The 23,668-nt window shown below is 50.8% G+C and overlaps 1 protein-coding gene across 1 annotated transcript in view; it reads left to right on the top strand.

The window, feature by feature from the left end:
• The window catches only part of EMSY (EMSY transcriptional repressor, BRCA2 interacting), a 143,503-nt gene extending 121,612 nt beyond the window's left edge, over positions 1-21,891 (top strand). The window contains exons 17-20 of the mRNA XM_060235028.1: positions 830-984; positions 3,408-3,932; positions 10,789-11,310; positions 20,104-21,891. Coding sequence (XP_060091011.1) covers positions 830-984; positions 3,408-3,932; positions 10,789-11,310; positions 20,104-20,295 — 1,394 coding nt within the window. The 3' untranslated portion in view covers positions 20,296-21,891. The remainder of the gene's footprint in view (positions 1-829; positions 985-3,407; positions 3,933-10,788; positions 11,311-20,103) is intronic.
• The last annotated feature ends 1,777 nt before the right edge of the window (positions 21,892-23,668 follow it).

The raw sequence follows: 23,668 nt of genomic DNA, 5'->3' as shown, positions 1-23,668 counted from the left end.
AAGTCGCTTAAAGACTTCAGATTGCCTGCGGTAAGATTAGCCTGCGTTCCCCGCCCCCTTTCATTTGACGAGTGCTCAGCTGCAAACTTAATACCTTGTGCTTTCTCACAATTGGCCGCCCTTCGCTCAGGAGAAAGGTAAAGCAGGGCACGGACAATCTAGAATACCCTCAGGGCGAGGTCAGATCTGGTACGAGCGCCACTGTCAGGGTGTTGGGAGGAGAGGGACGCAGGGTGCCTTCACACAGAAGGCCCTGTATATAGACTCCAGCCTCAGGTGTTTTTGTTTGTTTTTTTTAAAGACCACACTTTTATCCCACCCAAGGAGCTGAGTGAGGTACATGTGGCTCTCTGTTCTCTTCCTGCCAACCAGACTCAGCCAGGAGCATACATCCGGCCTGGCTTCCTCCAGTGAATTTTTCATGGCCAGCTGGAGACTCGAACTTGCATTTCCCCCGGTTAAGGTCGAGCACTTTAACCCGAGGGCCGAGGCAGAGCCAGCCCCAAAATGGCTGCCTCGGGAGGCGGAGTCATCCCCGAAATGGCTGCCTCGGGAGGCGGAGCCAGCCCCAAAATGGCTGCCTCGGCTTCTCCTCATACACGTTGACGACAAACGTTGCAGCGCTCTCAGCAGCTCCCCTCCCCCCCCCCCGCCCCCTACAGTTGGTTGAAACCGGCATGTAGCATTGGTGTGTTCTCTTCTTATTTGTTGGGGAGGGTATCTCATCTGCACACTTGGCCTTCTGGGCAGGGGGCTTTGCACTGGGTTTAGGGAAGCTGCAGTTGACCTTTTTTTTCTGACACCCCCTTCCCTCGCTCCCCGTTTCCAGTTAGCCACAGGTCCCAGCCCCACCAGCCATCATCCCAGCCTCAGCGGACCCTCCTGCAGCATGTGGCTCAGTCGCAGACAGCCACACAGACGTCCGTCGTGGTGAAATCCATCCCGGCATCCTCCACAGGCGCTATCACGCACATCATGCAGCAGGTCAGTTTGTCACTGTCACCCAGCTGTCGCTCTGGGGGGGGGTGGGATGGTGGCGGCTGCTGGCATAAGCATGGGGCAGATCTCTCTGCAGGGGTAGGGAACGTCGGCTCTCCGGATGCTTTTTGCCTACAACTCCCATCAGCCCCAGCCATTGGCCATGCTGGCTGGGGCTGATGGAGTTGTAGGTAGAAAAAAAACATCCGGAGAGCCAACATTCCCTACCCCTGCTCTAGGGGAATAATAGCAGAGCAGGGGTCCCCAACTTTCTTGATCCCGTGAACCGCCTTTGGAATTCTGATACCGCATAATGGACTCAGCCCCAAAACGGCTGCCTCGGGAGGTGGAGCCAGCCCCAAAATGGCTGCCTCGGGAGGCGGAGCCAGCCCCAAAATGGCTGCCTCGGGAGGCGGAGCCAGCCCCAAAATGGCTGCCTCGGGTGGCAGAGCCAGCCCCAAAATGGCTGCCTTGGGAGGCGGAGCCAGCCCCAAAATGGCTGCCACTGCTTTTCTACATTCGCACACTAAAGACCTCTGTGGTGGCAACTTCTGCCAAAGCCATGTTTTTAAAAATCTACATAGCTGATCAGAAGCTTTGCTGGACAAAACTCCCAAATGCTTTTCTAAGAATACTTTGCCACCAGAAAAGGTGTCAGTAAAGGTGACACCAGAAAAGGTGTCAGTAGGCCCCGGGCATACTTCAGGGATCCCCCTAGCAGAGATGGATAAGAGGAAGGGGAGTTGGGATTTAGGACACAGAAAGGGAGTTAAAGGAGGAGATGTCTAGGGAGCATAACCAGCACAAGCTGTCCCAGTCAATGTTGTCAGTGCTGGCCATGCAGAATTCTCTCCTCTCCCCCTCGTTCCCCAAGGGAGGAGCCTCAGCCAATGGAGAAGATAGAGGCTTTGCGCTGTAGCTCCTGTATGATTGAGCAAGCCTGGCAAAGCAAGCAAAGGGCAGTCAGGACAGACAAACGGAAAAGCCGCTTTACACAGAGCATGGTAACAATGTGGGATTTGCTTCCAGAGGTTGCAGCGACGGCCACAGCAATGTTGTCAGTTAGCGGTTGTAGATTTTCCGGGCTGTGTGGCACTGCGAGACCTGACAAATAGGGTTGCACCTCTGCGGTGGCCGGTCAGGTCTCACGATGCCAAGCCTGGAAAATCTACAACCGCTAACGAACTCCGGCCGTGAAAGCCTTCGACTACAGAACGTTGTCAATGCCAGCCATGCAGAATTCGAGAGTCCAGTTTGGTGTCGTGATTAAGTGTCTGGACTCTTATCTGGAAGGACTGGGATTGATTTCCCCCCTCCTCCATTTGCAGCTGCTGGAATGGCCTTGGGTCAGCCACAGCTCTGGTAGGAGTTGTCCTTGAAAGGGCAACTTCTGGGAGAGCTCTCTCAGCCCAGCTCCCTCACAGGGTGTCTGTTGTGTGTGTGTGGGGGGAGGTAAAGGAGATTGTAGGCTGCTCTGAGACTCTGCCCTTGAAAGGGCAACTTCTGGGAGAGCTCTCTCAGCCCCACACACCTCACAGGGTGTCTGTTGTGGGGGAGGAAGGTAAAGGAGATTGTGAGCCGCTCTGAGACTCTTTTGGAGTGGAGGGCGGGATATAAATCCAATATCTTCTTCTACCTCACAGTGTGTCTGTTGCGGGGGGAAGGGAAAGGAGATTGTGAGCCGCTCTGAGACTCTTCGGAGTGGAAGGCGGGATATACATCCAACATCTTCTTCTACCTCACAGTGTGTCTGTTGTGGGGGGGAAGGGAAAGGAGATTGTGAGCCGCTCTGAGACTCTTCGGAGTGGAGGGCGGGATATAAATCCAATATCTTCATCTACCTCACAGGGTGTCTGTTGTAGGGGGGGGAAGGGAAAGGAGATTGTGAGCCACTCTGAGACTCTTCGGAGTGGAGGGCGGGTTATAAATCCAATATCTTCATCTACCTCACAGGGTGTCTGTTGTGGGGGAGGAAGGTAAAGGAGATTGTGAGCCGCTCTGAGACTCTTCGGAGTGGAGGGCGGGTTATAAATCCAATATCTTCATCTACCTCACAGGGTGTCTGTTGTGGGGGAGGAAGGCAAAGGAGATTGTGAGCCGCTCTGAGACTCTTTGGAGTGGAGGGCGGGATATAAATCCAATATCTTCATCTACCTCACAGGGTGTCTGTTGTGGGGGAGGAAGGGAAAGGAGATTGTGAGCCGCTCTGAGACTCTTTGGAGTGGAGGGCGGGATATAAATCCAATATCTTCATCTACCTCACAGGGTGTCTGTTGTGGGGGAGGAAGGGAACGGAGATTGTGAGCCGCTCTGAGATTCAGAGCATAGGGCGGAATATAAATCCAATATCATCTTCTTTCTGCTTCCGTTTCGCTGCTTACCTGCCTCTTTTTATTTTGGGGGTGGGTTTTCTTCGGCGCCCCTTCAAGGCCCTGAGCAGCCACACGGCGTTCACGAAGCACAGCGAGCCGCTGGGCACGGAGGAGGGGGAAGTGGAAGAGATGGACACGCTGGACCCCCAGACGGGGCTCTTCTACCGCTCCGCCCTGGCCCAGACGCCCCAGAAGCTGAGCCAGACCCTGCAGTGCTTCCAGGCCAAGCAGAAGCAGACCATCCACCTGCAGGCCGAGCCGCTCCCCCACAAGCTCCCCCAGATGCCCCAGCTCTCCATCCGCCACCAGAAGCTGGCCCCGCTCCAGCCGCCGCCGGACCCGGGGCAGCCCAAGCCGGAGGCCCCGCCGGCCCCGCACCACTCCATCATCCGCGAGAGGCAACTTCCCACCCTGGTGGCCCAGCCCCAGCAGACCGTCGTCCAGGTGCTGGCCGTCAAGACCACCCAGCAGCTGCCCAAGCTGCAGCAGGCGCCCACCGCCCAGAAGATCTATGTCCAGCCCCAGCTCCCCCAGAGCCACGTGCAGCTGTCTGCCCCGCCCGAGAAACAGCCGGCCAGCCAGGTAATGGGCTCTCAGGGATGGGAGGCGGGGAAGGACAAAGCAAACGTGCCCCCACTGGGGTCCTCTTTGTGGAAGAGATCGTGCGCCGCTTTGCTGTCCGTTTGGTGTAGTCATTAAGTGTGTGGACTCTTCTCTGGGAGAACTGGGTTAGACTGCCCCGCTCCTCCACTTGGCAGCTGCCGGAATGGCCTTGGGTCAGCCATACCTCTCTTATCTGAGAGAACTACAGAACGTTGTCAATGCCAGCCATGCAGAATTCGAGAGTCCAGTTTGGTGACATGGTTAAGTGTCTGGATTCTTATCTGGAAGGACTGGGATTGATTTCCCCCCTCCTCCACTGGCAGCTGCTGGAATGGCCATGGGTCAGCCATAGTTCTCTTATCTGGGAGAACCGGGTTTGATTCCCCACTCCTCCACTTGCACATGCTGGAATGGCCTTGGGTCAGCCATAGCTCTCTTATCTGGGAGAACCGGGTTTGATTCCCCCACTCCTCCACTTGCAGCTGCTGGAATGGCCTTGGGTCAGCCAGAGCTCTCTTATCTGGGAGAACCGGATTTGATTCTCCACTCTTCCACTTGCAGCTGCTGGAATGGCCTTGGGTCAGCCATAGTTCTCTTATCTGGGAGAACCGGGTTTGATTCCCCACTCCTCCACTTGCAGCTGCTGGAATGGCCTTGGGTCAGCCAGAGCTCTCTTATCTGGGAGAACCGGGTTTGATTCCCGCCTCCTCCACTTGCACCTGCTGGAATGGCCTTGGGTCAGCCGTAGCTCTCTTCTCTGGGAGAACGGGGTTTGATTCCCCACTCCTCCACTTGCACCTGCTGGAATGGCCTTGGGTCATCCAGAGCTCTCTTATCTGGGAGAACCGGGTTTGATTCCCCACTCCTTCACTTGCAGCTGCTGGAATGGTCTTGGGTCAGCCATAGCTCTCTTATCTGGGAGAACTGGGTTTGATTCCCCCACTCCTCCATTTGCAGCTGCTGGAATGGTCTTGGGTCAGCTATAGCTCTCTTATCTGGGAGAACCGGGTTTGATTCCCCACTCCTCCACTTGCAGCTGCTGGAATGGCCTTGGGTCAGCCATAGCTCTCTTCTCTGGGAGAACCGGATTTGATTCCCCACTCCTCCACCTGCAGCTGCTGGAATGGCCTTGGGTCAGCCAGAGCTCTCTTCTCTGGGAGAACCGGGTTTGATTCCCCACTCCTCCACTTGCAGCTGCTGAATGGTCTTGGGTCAGCCATAGCTCTCTTATCTGGGAGAACTGGGTTTGATTTCCCCACTCCTCCACTTGCACCTGCTGGAATGGCCTTGGGTCAGCCAGAGCTTTCTTATCTGGGAGAACCAGATTTGATTCTCCACTCTTCCACTTGCAGCTGCTGGAATGGCCTTGGGTCAGCCATAGCTCTCTTATCTGGGAGAACTGGGTTGGATTTCCCCACTCCTCCACTTGCAGCTGCTGGAATGGCCTTGGGTCAGCCAGAACTCTCTTATCTGGGAGAACCGGATTTGATTCTCTACTCTTCCACTTGCAGCTGCTGGAATGGCCTTGGTCAGCCGTAGCTCTCTTATCTGGGGAGAACTGGGTTGATTTCCCTCCTCCTCCACTTGCAGCTGCTGGAATGGCCTTGGGTCAGCCAAGAGCTCTCTTATCTGGGAGAATTGGATTTGATTCTCCACTCTTCCACTTGCAGCTGCTGGAATGGCCTTGGGTCAGCCATAGCTCTCTTATCTGGGAGAACTGGGTTGGATTTCCGCACTCCTCCACTTGCAGCTGCTGGAATGGCCTTGGGTCAGCCATAGTTCTCTTATCTGGGAGAACCGGGTTGGATTCCCCACTCCTCCACTTGCAGCTGCTGGAATGGCCTTGGGTCAGCCATAACTCTCTTATCTGGGAGAACCGGGTTTGATTCCCCACTCCTCTACTTGCAGCTGCTGGAACGGCCTTGGGTCAGCCATAGCTCTCTTATCTGGGAGAACTGGGTTGGATTTCCCCACTCCTCCACTTGCAGCTGCTGGAATGATCTTGGGTCAGCCCTAGCTCCGGCAGAGTTCTCCTTGAAAGGGCAGCTGCTGCAAGAGCTCTCTCAGCCCCACCCACCTCACAGGATGTCTGTTGTGGGAGAGGAAGATAAAGGAGATTGTGAGCCGCTCTGAGACTCTGAAATTCAAAGTCGAGGGTGGGATATATATCCAATATCATCATCATCTGTGAGCTTTCACATAGAGCAGGGGTGTCAAACTCATTTGTTACGAGGGCTGGATCTGACATAAATGTGATCTCGTTGGGCCGGGCCCTATGTGTCATAAAATGCAATGCAGGCAGCAAAGATATAACTTTATAAAAGACACAAACAAACACAGTTAAAGATTTTTTTTAAAGAAAACTTTAAAACATTAGCACTCGTTGGTCTTAAACGTGCTTTATTTGTATTTCTCCCATGGGATCCAGGGAGCTGGGCAATGGAAGCTCTGGCTCTTTCCTTCCTCAGGGGACTAGGAGGGGGAGGAGCCTCAGCCAATTGAAGGAAGAGAGGCTTGGCTCTGTAGCTCTGCTGTGTGATTGAGAGAGCATGGCAAAGCAAAGCTCTCCCTCCCCCTTCCTCCCCAAGGGAAGGGCCTCAGCCAATGGAGAAAATAGAGGTTTTGCTCTGTAGCTCTGTAATTAGCCCTGTGTAATTAAGCAAGCCTGGCAAAGCAAGCTGTGATGCAGAAGGAAGTAAGAGAGAGGGAGAAGGAAGCAGATAACAGGGGCCTGATAGGAGCCCTCCAGGGGCCCGATTCGGCCCCCGGACTGCATGTTCGACACCCCTGGAGAGTTCTGCTCACTGTATCTCAGTAGGGGTTTTAAATTCCCCCTCAAATAAAAAAAAAAAATCATTGTCTGCACATGAAATGCTGGACCTCCTGTCTGGAGGGCAGCCCCAGTCTCAGCCGGTGCATACATCAGGGATCCAGTCCTCTAAGCCAGGGGTGGCCAAAGGAAGCTCTCCAGATGATTTTTGCCTACAATTCCCATCAGCCGCAGCCAGCATGGCTGATGGCTGGGGCTGATGGGAGTTGTAGGCAAAAAACCTCTGGAGACCTACCGTTGGCCACCCTTGCTCTAAGCTGCGGAGTCATGTGAGCAAAAGGTCTACCTTGTGAGCTACTGACATTAAAGTTGTGAGCGACCGCATACATTCGTTTGCTCTGGGGCCTTTTTTTTCCTGAGCGAAGACAAAAATCTGTGAGGCAGAGGCTAAAAAACGATGAGCTAGCTCACACTAGCCGTAGAAGGAACCCTGCAAGGGTCCTTAACCTTTTTGGGCACCATTGCCGTTCCAACACAACATGGTGGGGAGGTGGAGCCAGCCACATAATGGCTGCCGGGGGTTCCCTCCAGTCGCACAGGGGAGATCCTTGTGCTGTGGTGGCAGTTGATACAGCAGCTTTTAAAAGTCTGCCAAGCCAATGAGAAGCCTTGTTGGGGAAAGCCCCACCCGGCTGCATCCTAGGGTTGCCAAGTCCCCTGCGGGCTCTGACGGGAGTCTTTTTTTCTTTGCACGCACACATTGCACCGGCGATGTCGTGTGCTGGCCGCTCTATGAGCTTCTGAGGAAACTCTACGGTTTCCCCAAACGCTCTAGGAATTTGGGAGGGAAACTCTATGATACCATAGAGTTTTCCTCCCAGAATTGCTAGAGCGTTCTGGAAAACCATAGGGTTTCCCACAAAGTGGAAGCGTACCTGACCCAGTGGGAGGGAGGGGGAAGGCTCCCTCGAATTTGGAAGTCTACTCTTCTGATCGCACTTCTTTGCATTGATCCATCCCTAATTTCTTTCGCTGCTGTTTTCTTTTTTCTTTTTGTTTTGTAGGTATAAAGTAATTGATTTTCGTCCCCCCCTTTTAAAAAAATTTCTATGGAAATAAAGACGAATCCCGCGGCGGCAGTCTATGGATCTGCATTGTACGTCTTCCTTTGCCGTTTACATCACCCTCACCTTAGTTACTCTTGTCCTAGATGAAGCAATCTCATTTTCCTGGGGAGGGCAGAAAAATTAAGGACCAAAAGAGTGCGTTGACCCTCAAATAAATGCGGTTTTTTAAAAAAGGAAAAACGCTTTCTGTCCCTAAACACTATGGGCATTTTGAATGGGGGGGTGTGTGTGAAGAGAGGCAGTAGGGGTGTGCAAAAAAATTTGGAAAAAATCAGATTTGGAAATATACGGGGCCAAAAAATTCGGAATACCGTATATTTCCGAATACCGGTACTCAGAATAGCCGCATATACGGTAGATGCGCGGCTATTTCCGAATATACAGCCCCATTATACCCTATGGCCATTGAAATCAATGGCAAAATAGGGTATATTGGAAGCTCCCTGCAGGGGAGGGGGTCTGAGGGAGAGCCCCCAAATTTGCAGGGGACTCTCCCCTACAAACCCCCCAAGTCCCAAAAAGATTGGGCCAGGGGGTCCCATTCCAGGAGCACCCAAAGAGGCTGCCCCTATCCCACCATTATACCCTATAGGCCATTGAAATCAATGGCAACATAGGGCATAATTAGAGGCTACTGGTGGACAGGGGGGTTGAGGGAGAGCCCCCAAAACTGCGGGGAACCCGCAGGGGACTCTCCCCTACAAAACCTCCAAGTCCCAAAAAGATTGGGCCAGGGGGTCCAATTCCTGGGGCACCCAAAGCCAAACCTAACTTCACACCAGAGAATCTCTATAGGACCCAAATGCACTACATCCCTCTATCTACTCTATGAACCCTGCAGTGCAGGCCTGGAACCAATATAAACCCAGTTGCCAACATCACTGCCACACAAAACACAATCTGCTCAAGGTCTGCTCTGCAGATCTGGCTGCAGCAAACTCAGATGCCAGCTCTCCAGCCTTGCCCCAAATAACACGGGGAGAGCTGGCCAAGCATAACAAGCATGCTGGTTCTGGGTCTCTCGCCCAGATGCCACCTTCCCTGCCACAGAACACACAATCTACAGATCCCAGCTCTCAAGCCCTGCCCCAAACAATGCGGGGAGAGCTGGCCAAGCACAACAAGCATGCTGGTTCTGGGTCTCTCACCCAGGTGCCAGCTTCCCTGCCACAGAACATGCAATCTACAGGTGCCAGCTCTCCAGCCCTGCCCCAAACAACACAACTCTCAAACACAATCCCTAAAAACACCCTTATTAGTGGGGCAGCCTATTTAGTGGCCCTAGCAAAACCAAAAGCACCCTCAGACTCCAAAAATAACTATAAAAACATGAAAGTGACCCACCCCACACAGCAACCCCCACACCAACCAGAGGTAATTTAAAAAAAAACAAAATGTGACAAAAAGAAATTTAACTTTTAACCCCCCCCCCAAAAAAAAAAAAAACCAGAACCAGGAAAAGGGACAACAGGACAGGATGCAAAACCAGCAACAACAGAGAAAAGATCCAAACAGATCACTGAGAAAAGGCCAACAAACTCAACGTTAAAGAAGTGACCTTTTTAACAATGAAAATTAGGCCAAACAGCTCCCCCCCCCCCCGAACCAGAAGAGAAAAGGAACAACAGCAGCACAACACAGCAGCAACAAATCAAACACAGAATCCTTTTAAAACAGTAAAAAACTTGACTTTTAACAATACAGGAACTTTACCAACCACTCCCCGGCCAAAAAAACCTTCACCCTAACCCCAAGAAATCCAAGCCACCCGAATCAGGAAAAGTAAAAGGACACTGCACTTTTAAAAGTCCTCTCACTAAAGTAAGATATGGGCAAATTGGCAACCCCACCCCAACCCCAGCAGAACCCCCTAACTCCAAATAAGCTACCCAGTACTCATCCACCCAAATCTGGATAAGTAAAGGGACTCTGAGGCTTAAAAAGTCCTTTTACTAACTAAAATAAAAACAAGAATCCCAAGACTGTCTTTCCTTAGACGTCTTCTCTTCTCCAGGCAGGTCAGGCAAGGCTGAGAGAGAGCAGCAGCAGCTGAGGCCAAGGGCCAGCGCAGCACAATCTCTCTCCCACACCAACACAGCAGCAATGGAATGGAGTCCAGACAGGCAAAGTCCTTAAAAAGGTTCTCTGGCCCTACACAGAGCAGTTTCAAACAATACCACAGAGAACACTGCTTACTTGGATACCCAAGTAAACAAAATTTAAAAAGAACAACAATGTTGTTGATGGCTGGGGGATTAGCCCAGCCATCAGCTACACAACAGCCTTGCAAATGCATGCTTTGGATTGGCTGCTGGGGCTCCTCTTCCCCTCCCCCTCCCTCCCTGATCCCCGGGAGGCTATGGGAGAAGGGGGAAAACGCTTCCAAAGGCGGGAAAGGAGGCAAGCAGCTCCCCTGAGGCTGTAGAAGCTCCTTTCCCACCTTTTCCATGGAGTTCCGTATACTTCCGAATATCGATTCGGAAGTGTACGGGGAGCCGTATATGGCTCCCGCATAATGGCTTCAAAATGGATTCAGAAGTATACGGCGCCGTATACTTCCAAATCAGGGGTGATTCGGTGGTTTCTTTGATTCAGCCGAACCGAATGCACACCCCTAAGAGGCAGTGATTGGGGGTGTAAATCCCAAAGGAAAACGGGGCTGCTGTGGTTTTTACTGTAGAAATGGACATCTGGCAATCTCTGCTTTTGACCTTGGCATCTGATTAGTCGTTCCCTATTTTTGGCTAGCAATCGTTCTGTGTTTAAAATCCCGAATTTCCAAAACTCTCTTCCCTGTAGAAAGTTTTGTTGGTGGTTTTGTTTCTTTTGTTTCCTTTTTTAAAATAAGGTGCTAAGTTATGATAGAAGATGTTTAAATAAACGGAGGGCAAGCACACCAACCTGCCTGTAACATGCACAAACCCTGTTTGATTTTCAGGTGCACCAGCCCATAATATCCCAAGGATCCTCTGTTACAAAGATAACTTTTGAAGGGCATCAGCCACCTACCGTGTCCAAGGTGACCGGAGTCGGTCCGGCACCTAAGCCAAACCCGCCCCTCCCAAGCCTCTTCCCTGCCCAGGTGCCCACGAAGACAGCGGTAGCGGACATTTTGAAAATGTCCATGATGGAAGCGCAGATCGACACCAGCGTAGACCGTACGGCAGCGGATCCCCCCAGCAGCAAGGCTTTGCCCGCCGGCAACCCGACCGGCGAAGCGGACTCGGCCCCCACCTCGGTGCTGAGGGTGGCCACAGTCGGAACTGGCACAGCCGTGGCGACTTCTGTCTTGCAGCCGCCCAAACGCTTGGACTCTGCGTCGAGCCCCCCTGCGGTTGGGCCGCCTTTATTGGAGAGGAAGCAGGTGGTGGCGGCTCCTCCGGCAGCCAGTCAGTTTATCCGTATCCAGAACATCGCCCCAAAGAAAGCAGAGGAGATTCCCACTGAGATCTTAATTCAGGTAAGCAACGAAAAAAGTCTTCAGTGGGGGGATGTGAGAACATAAGAGAAGCCATGTTGGATCAGGCCAATGGCCCATCCAGCCCAGCACTCTGAGTCACACAGTGGCCAAAAAAACCAGGTGCCATCAGGAGGTCCATCAGTGGGACCAGGACACTAGAAACCCTCCCACTATGCCTCCCCCCCAAGCACCAAGAATAAAGATCATCACTTGCCCCAGACAGAGAGTTCCAACAATAAGCCGTGGCTAATAGACATTGATGGACCTCTGCTCCAGATGTTGATCCAGTCCCCTCTTGAAGCTGGCTATGCTTGTAGCCGCCACCACTTCCTGTGGCAGTGAATTCCATGTGTAAATCACCCTTTGGGTGAAGAAGTACTTCCTTTTATCCACTCTAACCCAACAGCTCAGCGATTTCATCGAATGCCCACGAGTTCTTGTATTGTTAGAAAGGGAGAAAAGTACTTCTTTCTCTACCTTCTCTATCCCATGCATAATCTTGTAAACCTGTCTCATGTCACCCCGCAGTTGACGTTTCAAAGAGCCCCAAGCGTTTTAACCTTTCTTCATAAGAAAAGCGTTCCAACCCATTAATCATTCTAGTTGCCCTTTCCTGCACTTTTTCCAGTGCAATAATATCTTTTTTAAGGTGCGGCGACCAGAACTGCACACAGTACTCCAAATGAGACCGCACCATCGATTTATACAGGGGCATTATGATACTGGCTGCTTTGTTTTCAATTCCCTTCCTAATAATTCCCAGCATGGCGTTGGCCTTTTTTATTGCAGTCGCACACTGCCTTGACATTTTCAGTGAGTTATCTACCACGACCCCAAGATCTCTCTCATGGTCAGTCTCTGCCAGTTCACACCCCATCAACGTGTATTGATAGTTAGGGATGAGTGTGAGCAGGAGAGTGCCCTTCACTCTAACAGCACAATCGCAGGACCTAATGACGCCAGCTATACCAGGGGTGGCAACGGTAGCTTCTCCAGATGTTTTTTTGCCTACAACTCCCATCAGCCCCAACCAGCATGGCCAATGGCTGGGGCTGATGGGAGTTGTAGGCAAAAAAAATCTGGAGAGCTACAGTCAGCCACCCCGAGCTATACTATTTCCGGTTCATTCGCTTGTTGATCTTCCGTTACAGGCAGGGCTTTTCTTGAGCAGGAACGCGCAGGAATGCAGTTCCGGCTGGCTTGATGCCAGGGGGTGTGGCCTAGTAAGCTGGGCTTTTTCTGTAAAAAAAAAAAGAGAGCCCCATGTGAAACAATGGTGGTGTCAGGAGGTGTGCCCTAATATGCAAATGAGTCCATGCTGGGATTTTTTTTCCCTACCAAGAAAAGCCCTGCCTATATGTCATCAGATGTTAGTACCGCCCTTCTACTCTCCACATCAGACAAACAGGTTTAGTGCAGGGGTATCAAACTCATCTGTTATGAGGGCCAGATCCGACATGACTGAGACCTTGTTGGGCTGGGCCATGTTGGGTTGGGCTGGGCCATGTGTGTATCTATTTAAGATTAGGTAGCAGAGATACAAACTTTATAAAGGACACAAACACAATTAAATAGTTTAAAAAAAACCCACTCAAAACATTAGCACTTCTTGTTTTCTTTGTATTTCTCCTGTGGGATCCAGGGATCTGGGCAAAGGAAGCTCTGGCTCTTTCTTTCCTTCCCCAGAGGAATGGTGTGGGGGGGGTGGAATTTTAGCCAATAGAAGGAAGAGAGGCTTGGCTCAGTAGCTGTGCTGTGTGGAAAAACAAGCTTTGTCTCCCCCCCTTCCTCCCCAAGGGAGGAGCCTCAGCCAATGGAGAAAACAGAGGTTTTACTCCGTAGCTGCTGTGTGACTGAGCAAGCCTTGCAAAGCAAGCTGTGATGCAGAAGGAGGCAAGAGAGAGGGAGAAGGAAGCAGATGACAGCCAGTTGCTGGGGGGCCTGACAGGAGCCCTCCAGGGGCCTGATTCTGCCCTTGGGCCACATGTTTGACACCCCTGGTTTAGTCCCTACACAAAAGAATGAATGGGCATAGATCTGACGTTAAAAACCGCAGCAATTAGAAACCAGTGGGAAAACGTTTTAATGTTTAGGACATTCTGTTGGTAACCTAAGAATTCAGATCATACACAGAACTTTCAACATTCCTAAATACTTACATAAATCTAAGAAATCCTTACAAACATCTAAATACAGTTCAGTTCTAAATGCCATATGCAATAAAGGTTCATATGCAGCAAAGACTTATCTTCTATAACGGGAGTGGCCAAACTGGGGCTCGGGAGCCACATGTGGCTCTTTCACACATCTTGTGTGGCTCTTGAAGTCCCCACTGGCATGGAAAAGGCACTCATCTCTTTAAATCAATTCTCCAAGCCAGGCCTGCCAGTGCTGTTGTTGAGTCGGAGAGCCAGTTTGGTGTAGTGGTGAAGTGTGTGGACTCTTACCTGGGAGAACCGGGTTTGATCCCCCACTCCTCCACTTGCAGCTGCAGGAATGGCCTTGGGTCAGCCAGAGCTCTCTTATCTGGGAGAACCAGGTTGGATTCCCCACTCTTCCACTTGCACCTGCTGGAACGGCCTTGGGTCAGCCAGAGCTCTCTTATCTGGGAGAACCGGGTTTGATTCCCCACTCCTCCACTTACACCTGCTGGAATGGCCTTGGGTCAGCCAGAGCTCTCTTGTCTGGGAGAACCGGGTTTGATTCCCCCACTCCTCCACTTGCAGCTGCTGGAATGGCCTTGGGTCAGCCAGAGCTCTCTTATCTGGGAGAACCAGGTTGGATTCCCCACTCCTCCACTTGCACCTGCTGGAATGGCCTTGGGTCAGCCATAGCTCTCTTATCTGGGAGAACCAGGTTGGATTCCCCACTCTTCCACTTGCACCTGCTGGAACGGCCTTGGGTCAGCCAGAGCTCTCTTATCTGGGAGAACCGGGTTTGATTCCCCACTCCTCCACTTACACCTGCTGGAATGGCCTTGGGTCAGCCAGAGCTCTCTTGTCTGGGAGAACCGGGTTTGATTCCCCCACTTGCAGCTGCTGGAATGGCCTTGGGTCAGCCAGAGCTCTCTTATCTGGGAGAACCAGGTTGGATTCCCCACTCCTCCACTTGCACCTGCTGGAATGGCCTTGGGTCAGCCAGAGCTCTCTTGTCTGGGAGAACCGGGTTTGATTCCCCCACTCCTCCACTTGCACCTGCTGGAATGGCCTTGGGTCAGCCATAGCTCTGGCAGAGGTTGTCCTTGAAAGGGCAGCTGCTGTGAGAGCCCCCTCAGCCCCACCCACCTCACAGGGTGTCTGTTGTGGGGGAGGAAGGTAAAGGAGATTGTGAGCTGCTCTGAGACTCTTCGGAGTGGAGGGCGGGATGTAAATCCAATATCTTCATCTACCTCACAGGGTGTCTGTTGTGGGGGGGAGGAAGTGAAAGGAGATTGTGAGCTGCTCTGAGACTCTTCGGAGTGGAGGGCGGGATATAAATCCAATATCTTCATCTACCTCACAGGGTGTCTGTTGTGGGGGAGGAAGGGAAAGGAGATTGTAGTCTGCTCTGAGACTCTGTCCTTGAAAGGGCAGCTTCTGGGAGAGCCCTCTCAGCCCCACCCGCCTCACAGGTGTCTATTGTGGGGGAGGAGGGGAAAGGAGATTGTAGGCTGCTTTGAGACTCTGTCCTTGAAAGGGCAGCTTCTGTCAGAGGTCTCCCAGCCCCAGCCGCCTCACGGGTGTCTGTTGTGGAGGAGAAAGATAAAGGAGATTGTGAGCCGCTCTGAGACTCTTCGGAGTGGAGGGCAGGATATAAATCCAATATCTTCATCTACCTCACAGGGTGTCTGTTGAGGGGGGGAAGGTAAAGGAGATTGTGAGCCGCTCTGAGACTCTTCAGAGTGGAGGGCAGGATATAAATCCAATATCATCATCTACCTCACAGGCTGTCTGTTGTGGGGGGGGGGGGAAGTAAAGGAGATTGTGAGCCGCTCTGAGACTCTTCAGAGTGGATGGCAGGATATAAATCCAATATCATCATCTTCTTCTCTTTCTTTCCTCCCCCAAGGGACTGGGGAGGGGGAGAGGAGCCTCAGCCAATAGAAGGAAGAGAGGCTTGGCTCAGTAGCTCTGCTGTGCAATTGAGAGAGAGAGAGTAGAATTCAATCCGAGAGAGGTCACTATAATGGATAACACAACAAAAAATGCAAGCTAGTGACCAATTTACTAAGAAATATATAGAAACCAGTCCAAATGTCCAAAACATGTACATTCAAGTCCCAAAGTAGTGTGGTGACAAGCCAGTGGATTAAGTACTTGTTTCTTTCCAGTCTTCATCAGACCTGGGACCAATATTGATTCAATTATATAGATTCTTTACATGATTTTTAAAAAAGGGGACGCAGAGCGTCTCCAGCAGTAATTTCACATCAGCTACAGTTCAGTATGAGGCTTCTTGCGCACTTTCCGCTCAGCAAGCTGGGCATTCATTTGACCAACCTCGGAAGGATGGAAGGCTGAGTCAACCTGGAGCCGGCGACGTGATGAACCAGCTTCCACCAGGATTGAACTCAGATCATTAGCAGTACTGCAGCTTTACCACTCTGTGCCTCGGGGCTCTTACGAATTAATGGCCTCCAAAAGTCTGATTGTTAATTGCTTTGTTTGGGACTTGGAAAACGAGAGTCATGGCTTCCTGGAGTGAGTCGATCGATCTCCTGTTGGGTCTTCCTCTTTTCCTATTGCCTTCCACTTTTCTTAACATCGTGACTGCGGTCTTCTCATAATTGTGACCAGAGCATGATAGCTTCAGTTAAGACCAGGGGCAGCCGGACTTGCTTAACATAAGAGAAATAAACGTCAGACGTTTGAGAGCCGTAAGGAAAGAAGGAAAAGAGATGAGACGGAGGAGAGGTGGAAAGAAAGCAACTTTAAATGCAGCTGCTGGCCAGTTTGGCTTGGAGAAGTGATTTAAAGAGACAAATACCTTCTCCAAGGTGGTAGCGGCTTCACGAGCCACAGAATATGTGTGAAGGAGCCACAGGTCCCCCACACACACACCAGTTTAGGCATTTCAGCTTCTAGGGAGAAGTCACAATTTATTTGCTCTCTCTGTGTGAAGTGCCGTCAAGTCGCTTCCAACTTCTGGCGACCTTGTGAATTCACGTCCTCCAAAACGTCCGCTCATTAGCGGCCTTGCTCAGATCTTACAAACGGGGGGCTTTGATTTCCTCGATGGAGTCTGTCACGATGCAGGGGGCTCTTACCAAGTGCTGCCACCCTTGAGAAGGCCCAGAGTCCCCTCCCAAGCCCTTCCGGCCTCCCCTAGCTTAGGCGAAATAATGGGCGTGAATAAACATAAGAACATAAGAGAAGCCCTGTTGGATCAGGCCAATGGCCCCTCCAGTCCAACACTCTGTGTCACATAAGAACATAAGAGAAGCCCTGTTGGATCAGGCCAATGGCCCCTCCAGTCCAACACTGTGTCACATAAGAACATAAGAGAAGCCCTGTTGGATCAGGCCAATGGCCCATCCAGTCCAACACTCTGTGTCACATAAGAACATAAGAGAAGCCCTGTTGGATCAGGCCAATGGCCCATCCAGTTCAACACTCTGTGTCATATAAGAACATAAGAGAAGCCCTGTTGGATCAGGCCAATGGCCCCTCTCGTCCAACACTCTGTGTCACATAAGAACATAAGAGAAGCCCTGTTGGATCAGGCCAATGGCCCCTCTCGTCCAACACTCTGTGTCACATAAGAACATAAGAGAAGCCCTGTTGGATCAGGCCAATGGCCCCTCTCGTCCAACACTCTGTGTCACATAAGAACATAAGAGAAGCCCTGTTGGATCAGGCCAATAGCCCATCCAGTTCAACACTCTGTGTCATATAGGAACATAAGAGAAGCCATGTTGGATCAGGCCAATGGCCCATCCAATCCAACACTCTGTCACATAAGAACATCAGAGAAGCCATGTTGGATCAGGCCAGTGGCCCATCCAGTCCAACACTCTGTGTCACATAAGAACATAAGAGAAGCCCTGTTGGATCAGGCCAATGGCCCCATCCAGTCCAACACTCTTTGTCACACAGTGGCCAAAAAAAAGGAGGTTCACAAGTGGGGCTAGAAGCCTTTCCACTTTGCCCCCCCCCCAGTACCAAGAGTACAGAGCAACAAATGCCCTAACGTGTCTCTCTATACAGTCCCTACTGTCTCAGTCAGACCTGGGCCTACTCACCCTTCCTCTAAGGGCGAGGGTCTCTTCCTTGCAGCAGCCTTCCTCAGCTCTGCCTCCTAGGAAAAGAACACCCACTTCCTGGGTTTGGCCTCTACATATTCTCCTCCCAGGCCTCACCCCTCTCTGGGCCTGTTTCCCTCCAAAACCCTCACTACCCTATCAGAGGGACAGAGGGGATCCTGGGAGATGTAGGCTCTTCCCAGTACTCCTAAGCAGGCTTCCCTGGGGCCTGTAGGCCTCGCTAGGCCCAGGATCATGACAGAGTCCATCCATCTTGTTCTGGGCAGTCTTCTCTTCCTTCTGCCTTCAGCTTTCCATAGCATTCTTGTCTTCTCCAGTGACCCTTAATTTGTTTATTTGTTTTGTACATTTATAGCCCGCCCTTTCCCGTGAAGGGCTCAGGGCGGATTCCAACAAGCTAAACCATTAAAGCCAACAATAAAACATCAAAATAGTTTAAAACAATTCAACCGATACTTTAAGTCAGTCATTTAAGACGACATGGATGGTATAAGCACTTGAGGCGTAATTATCATGAGCAGCCTAAGTTGCTCCAGGACGTCAACGGTATTGGCCTCATACGAAGTGGCCGTCCTTGCTGGGAGGTCAGTTGGATGGTGTAGTAGGCTTGCCTCGACCTTAGACCTGGCGGAACAGCTCCGTTTTGCAGTCCCTCCGGAATGGTAACCAATCCGGAAGGGCCCGAATCTCTGTAGGGAGCTGATTCCACCAGGTCGGGGCCAGGGCCAAAAAGGCCCTGGTCGAAGCAAACCAAACTAGAGTTGGGAGTGAGCAGTGAAGTGGCCAAGTTTGCGGATTACACTAAATTGTTCAGGGTGGTGAGAACCAGAGAGGATTGTGAGGAACTCCAAAGGGATCTGTTGAGGCTGGGTGAGTGGGCGTCAACGTGGCAGATGCGGTTCAATGTGGCCAAGTGCAAAGTAATGCACATTGGGGCCAAGAATCCCAGCCACAAATACAAGTTGATGGGGTGTGAACTGGCAGAGACTGACCAAGAGAGAGATCTTGGGGTCGTGGTAGATAACTCACTGAAAATGTCAAGACAGTGTGCGTTTGCAATAAAAAAGGCCAACGCCATGCTGGGAATTATTAGGAAGGGAATTGAAAACAAATCAGCCAGTATCATAATGCCCCTGTATAAATCGATGGTGCGGTCTCATTTGGAGTACTGTGTGCAGTTCTGGTCGCCGCACCTCAAAAAGGATATTATAGCATTGGAAAAAGTGTAGAAAAGAGCAACTAGATGATTAAAGGGCTGGAACACTTTCCCTAGGAAGAAAGGTTGAAACGCTTGGGACTCTTTAGCTTGGAGAAACGTCGACTGCAGCGTGACATGATAGGGATTTACAAGATAATGCATGGGATGGAGAAAGTAGAGAAAGAAGTACGTACTTTTCTCCCTTTCGCACAATACAAGAACTCGTGGACATTCCATGAAATTGCTGAGCAGTCGGGTTAAAACGGATAAAAGGAAGTACTTCTTCACCCAAAGGGTGATTAACATGTGGAATTCACTGCCACAGGAGGCGGTGGCGGCCACAAGCATGGCCACCTTCAAGAGGGGGTTAGATAAAAGTATGGAGCAGAGGTCCATCAGTGGCTATTAGCCACAAAAAAAATTTGCCACTGTGTGACACAGAGTGTTGGACTGGATGGGCCATTGGCCTGATCTAACATGGCTTCCCTTGTGTTCTTATGAACATCCTTTGGGCCAGGGATGGTCAAAAGATGTTGGCCAGCCGATCGCAATGGCCTTTGGGGCTTATATAGGGAGAGACGGTCCCGCAGGTATGCTGGTCCCCGGCCGTGCTTTAAACGTCAATACGAAAACCTTGAAGTGGAACATAAGAGAAGCCATGTTGGATCAGGCCAGTGGCCCGTCCAGTCCACACAGTGGCCAAAAAACAGGCGCCATCAAGAGGTCCACCATTGGGGCCAGGACATTAGAAGCCCTCTCACTGTTATCCCACCCCCGCACCAAGAATACAGAGCATCACTGCCCCAGACAGAGTTCCATCTATACCTTGTGGCTAATAGCCACGAATGGACCTCTGCTCCATATGCTTATCCAATCCCCTCTTGAAGTTGTCTGTGCTTGTAGCCGCCGCCACCTCCTGTGGCAGTGAATTCCACGTGTTAATCACCCTTTGTGTGAAGAAGTTCGTCGTTTTATCCGTTCTAACCCGACTGCTCAGCAATTTCATCCAATGCCCACGAGTTTTTGTATTGTGAGAAAGGGAGAAAAGGACTTTTTCTCTACCTTCTCCATCCCATGCATCATCTTGTAAGCCTCTATCATGTCACCCCTCAGTCGACGTTTCTCCACGCTAAAGAGCCCCAAGCGTTTTAAGCTTTCTTCATAGGGAAAGTGTTCCAGCTCTTTAATCATTCTGGTTGCCCTTTTCTGGACTCTTTCCAATGCTATAATATCTTTAATTATCTTCTCATAATGCGATCAAAATACAGTAGGTTCATGCCCCTTTATTTCCCTTGCCTTCAACTCGCACAGTTATCCCTCTTCTCCTACGTGGCATTCCCTTTTCTTTTTCCAGACTATCCCTCAGTATTCTGTGGCCTGCCACTCCACCTCCAACGTGGTCGTGGAACCCAGCGGGCTCCTGGAACTCAACAACTTCACCAGCCAGCGCCTGGATGACGAGGAGACCGTCATGGAGCAGGACGTCGACAGTGGCAATGAGGAAGGAGCTGAACCCAGCCCCATGCCGAGCTCGGAACAGTCCTAGCACCTCCCTGGGGGGGGGCACCGGAGTGCACTTTATACACGTGGGAAGAAGGCAGCCTCGGCCGTTGAGGTCTCGCGAAGCACTTTGTCCCCGCGGGGTGGGGTGGGGGGTCTCACTCGGATACTTTGCACACGGGAAGCGTTAACTCGGCAGCGTCAGGCTGGATCGTGAAACGAGGAGAGGCAGAGTCTGCCGCGCCAAGATCGACTTTCACGGCAGCCGAATGTGTTCCTTTTTAAGAGGAGAGAGCGCGACGAGCGGGTTTCGTTTTCTGTTTTATTCCTTTCGTTGGCGTTGTCCCGGCATTGTCCAAGATCAGCTGCTGCGGTCTCTTCGAAGTAAAATATCAATAAATAACTGGAGAGATGCTCCGTAAGCAGCGGAAGGAAGCTACAGCACAAAGCCTTTTTTTTTGTTTTGGTTTGGATTTTTTTTTTTTACACAGCACGCCAGGTCTCCGAAAAACAATCTTTCGCAGGGCTGGTAGATCACCTAACGAAATTGCAACATCGCGGCTTGGGTTTTTTTGGTTGGTTTTGTTTTGTTTTTAAGTAAGCTGGAGAAAGAATTGGCCTTGTTTGTTTCTGGGTGGGTTTTTTTTTGAAAAATATACTGCTGGCTAATGGTGAGAAAGGACCAGAACGGGGGAAGGGGGGGGACACACTTGGAGGGGGAGGGTTTTCCCTGTCTGTGACACGCAGTTGAAAATCTCAACCCGTCCCCGCCTCGCAAGGGTGTTTTATTTCATTGCAAAGTAACAGATTGAGGCCCAGCCAAGAGACCGGATCCTGTTAAACAGGCCAGTCAGCTTGAGTTATCCAGATAAAACGGTTTCACCTTTTAAGCCGCGGAGGACGGAGAAGATGGTTTCTTGACTTAGCTCGTTCAGAGCCCCAGGGCATTGATCCTTCGCATCTCAAGCTCGGATATAGGTTGAGCCGCTGTATTTTTGCTTTTTTTCGTCGTCGTCGGCTTTTAAAAAAAAATTAGTTACGTCTGTTCGGGGACTTTAAAAGTTAAAACGGCTGATCTTTTTATAGTTTTTTTTTTTTTTAATTTCGTTTTTCAGGTTTTTCTTCTCTGCCTTATTTTGACTCGCACAAGCAATAGATCGGACGGGGAGGGGGGGGGCGTGTTGCCAGTTGAAGCAAAGGGATTTAGAAGAAAAAAGGGAAAACGAAGAAGAAAAACAATCCTCTTGTACATTTTGGTAATGAAGAACAGTGCTTTTTTTAAATAAGGAAAATTGTATATAGGAGCAAGGTTTTTAAACTGTGTTTTTTTTTTCCCTTTTGTATAGATTCCATTATAAATAAGCATTTTAAGGTTTTTTGGGATGTATCCTGTATATACATGTTATCAGCTGAACTGCCTGTTTTTTGGTGCTCAAATGTTACTTTTAAGTAGACGGTTCTTGGAAGGCTAATACAGGTTTGTTTGGGGGTTTTTTGGTCAATATTTTCTAAACTGTGATTTTACTATGGAGGGCGGGGGGACATAGTTACCATTAAACTATTGCTAGAGAAAACACTCCAGAAGGCGAAGTATGATACCAAAAAGAGGAAAAGTTTAAATAAAAGTCTCTTGTTCTTCAAAGCGTTGCATGTTGTAACACAGCTATCCTACAGGTGGCGCTGGTGGCCATCTTTTGACTTCACTTGACTCTTGTCCTCTCTGTGAAAGACTTTGCTATCTCTCTCTCCTAAGGTTGCCACCTCTGGGTTGGGAAATACCTTGAGATTTGGGGAGTGGATCCCTGGGTGGACCTCAGCAGAGTAAGAACATAAGAGAAGCCCTGTTGGATCAGGCCAGTGGCCCATCCAGTCGAACACTGTGTCACACAGTGGCCAAAAAACCCCAGGTGCCATCAGGAGGTCCACCATTGGGGCCAAGGCACTGGAATCCCTCACACTGTTGCCCCTCCCAAGCACCAAGAATACAGAGCATCACTTACCCCAGACATAACATAAGAGAAGCCATGTTGGATCAGGCCATCCAGTCCCACACTCTGTGTCATACAGTGGCCAAACAAACCAGGTACCATTGGGAGGTCCACCAGTGGGACCAGAACTCCAGAAGCCCTCCCTCTGCTGCCCTCCAAAAACCGAGAAGACAGAGCATCACTGCCCCAGACATAAGAAGAAGAAGAATTGCAGTTTTATACCCTGCCCTTCTCTCTGAATCAGAGACTCCGAGCGCCTTACAATCTCCTATGTCTTCTCCCCCCACAACAGACACCTTGTGAGGTAGGTGGGACTGAGAAGGCTCTCACAGCAGCTGCCCTTTCAAGAACAACCTCTGAAAGAGCTCTGGCTGACCCAAGGCCATTCCAGCAGCTGCAAGTGGAGGAGTGGGGAATCCAACCCGGTTCTCCAAGATAAGAGTCCACGTGCTTCACCACTACACCAAACTGGCTCTCTGAACATAAGAACATCAGAGAAGCCATATTAGTTAAGGGCAATGGCCCATCCAGTCCAACACTGTCACACAATGGCCAAAAAACCCAGGTGCCATCAGGAGGTCCAATAGTGGGGCCAGGTCACTAGAAGCCCTCCCGCTGCTCCCCGCCCCCCCCCCCCGACACCAAGAATCCAGAGCATCACTGCCCCAGACAGAGTTCCAACAATACGCTGTGGCTAAGAGCCACTGAAGGACCTCTGCTCCAGATGTAGCTCACCAAGTAAATTTTTGCTCACAAGACTCTGCAGCGTAGAGGGAGCATTGGTCCCAATCCGTCTCTCTAAGGTAGCCTCCGCTCCAGCTCTGGTTGTTGGAGAAGGACTGCGGCTCAGCGGCAGAGCATCTGCTTGGCATGCAGGAAGTCCCTGGGTCAACCCCCCTGGCATCTCCAGTTAAGAAGAAGAAGACTGCAGATTTATATCCCACCCTTCTCTCTGAATCAGAGACTCAGAGTGGCTTACAATCTCCTATATCTCCTCCCCCCACAACAGAAGAAGACTGCAGATTTATACCCCGCCCTTCTCTCTGAATCAGAGACTCAGAGTGGCTCACAATCTCCTATATCTCCTCCCCCCACAACAGAAGAAGACTGAAGATTTATACCCCACCCTTCTCTCTGAATCAGAGACTCAGAGTGGCTTACAATCTCCTATATCTCCTCCCCCCACAACAGAAGAAGACTGCAGATTTATACCCCGCCCTTCTCTCTGAATCAGAGACTCAGAGTTGCTTACAATCTCCTATATCTCCTCCCCCAACAACAGAAGAAGACTGCAGATTTATACCCCGCCCTTCTCTCTGAATCAGAGACTCAGAGTGGCTCACAATCTCCTATATCTCCTCCCCCCACAACAGAAGAAGACTGCAGATTTATACCCCGCCCTTCTCTCTGAATCAGAGACTCAGAGTGGCT

This window comes from Heteronotia binoei, chromosome 3, assembly GCF_032191835.1.
Source record: "Heteronotia binoei isolate CCM8104 ecotype False Entrance Well chromosome 3, APGP_CSIRO_Hbin_v1, whole genome shotgun sequence".
In the NCBI taxonomy this organism is placed as follows: Eukaryota; Metazoa; Chordata; class Lepidosauria; order Squamata; family Gekkonidae; genus Heteronotia; species Heteronotia binoei.
The sequence above is the reverse complement of the archived record's forward strand: the minus strand, read 5'-3'. Positions and strand labels throughout refer to the sequence as shown.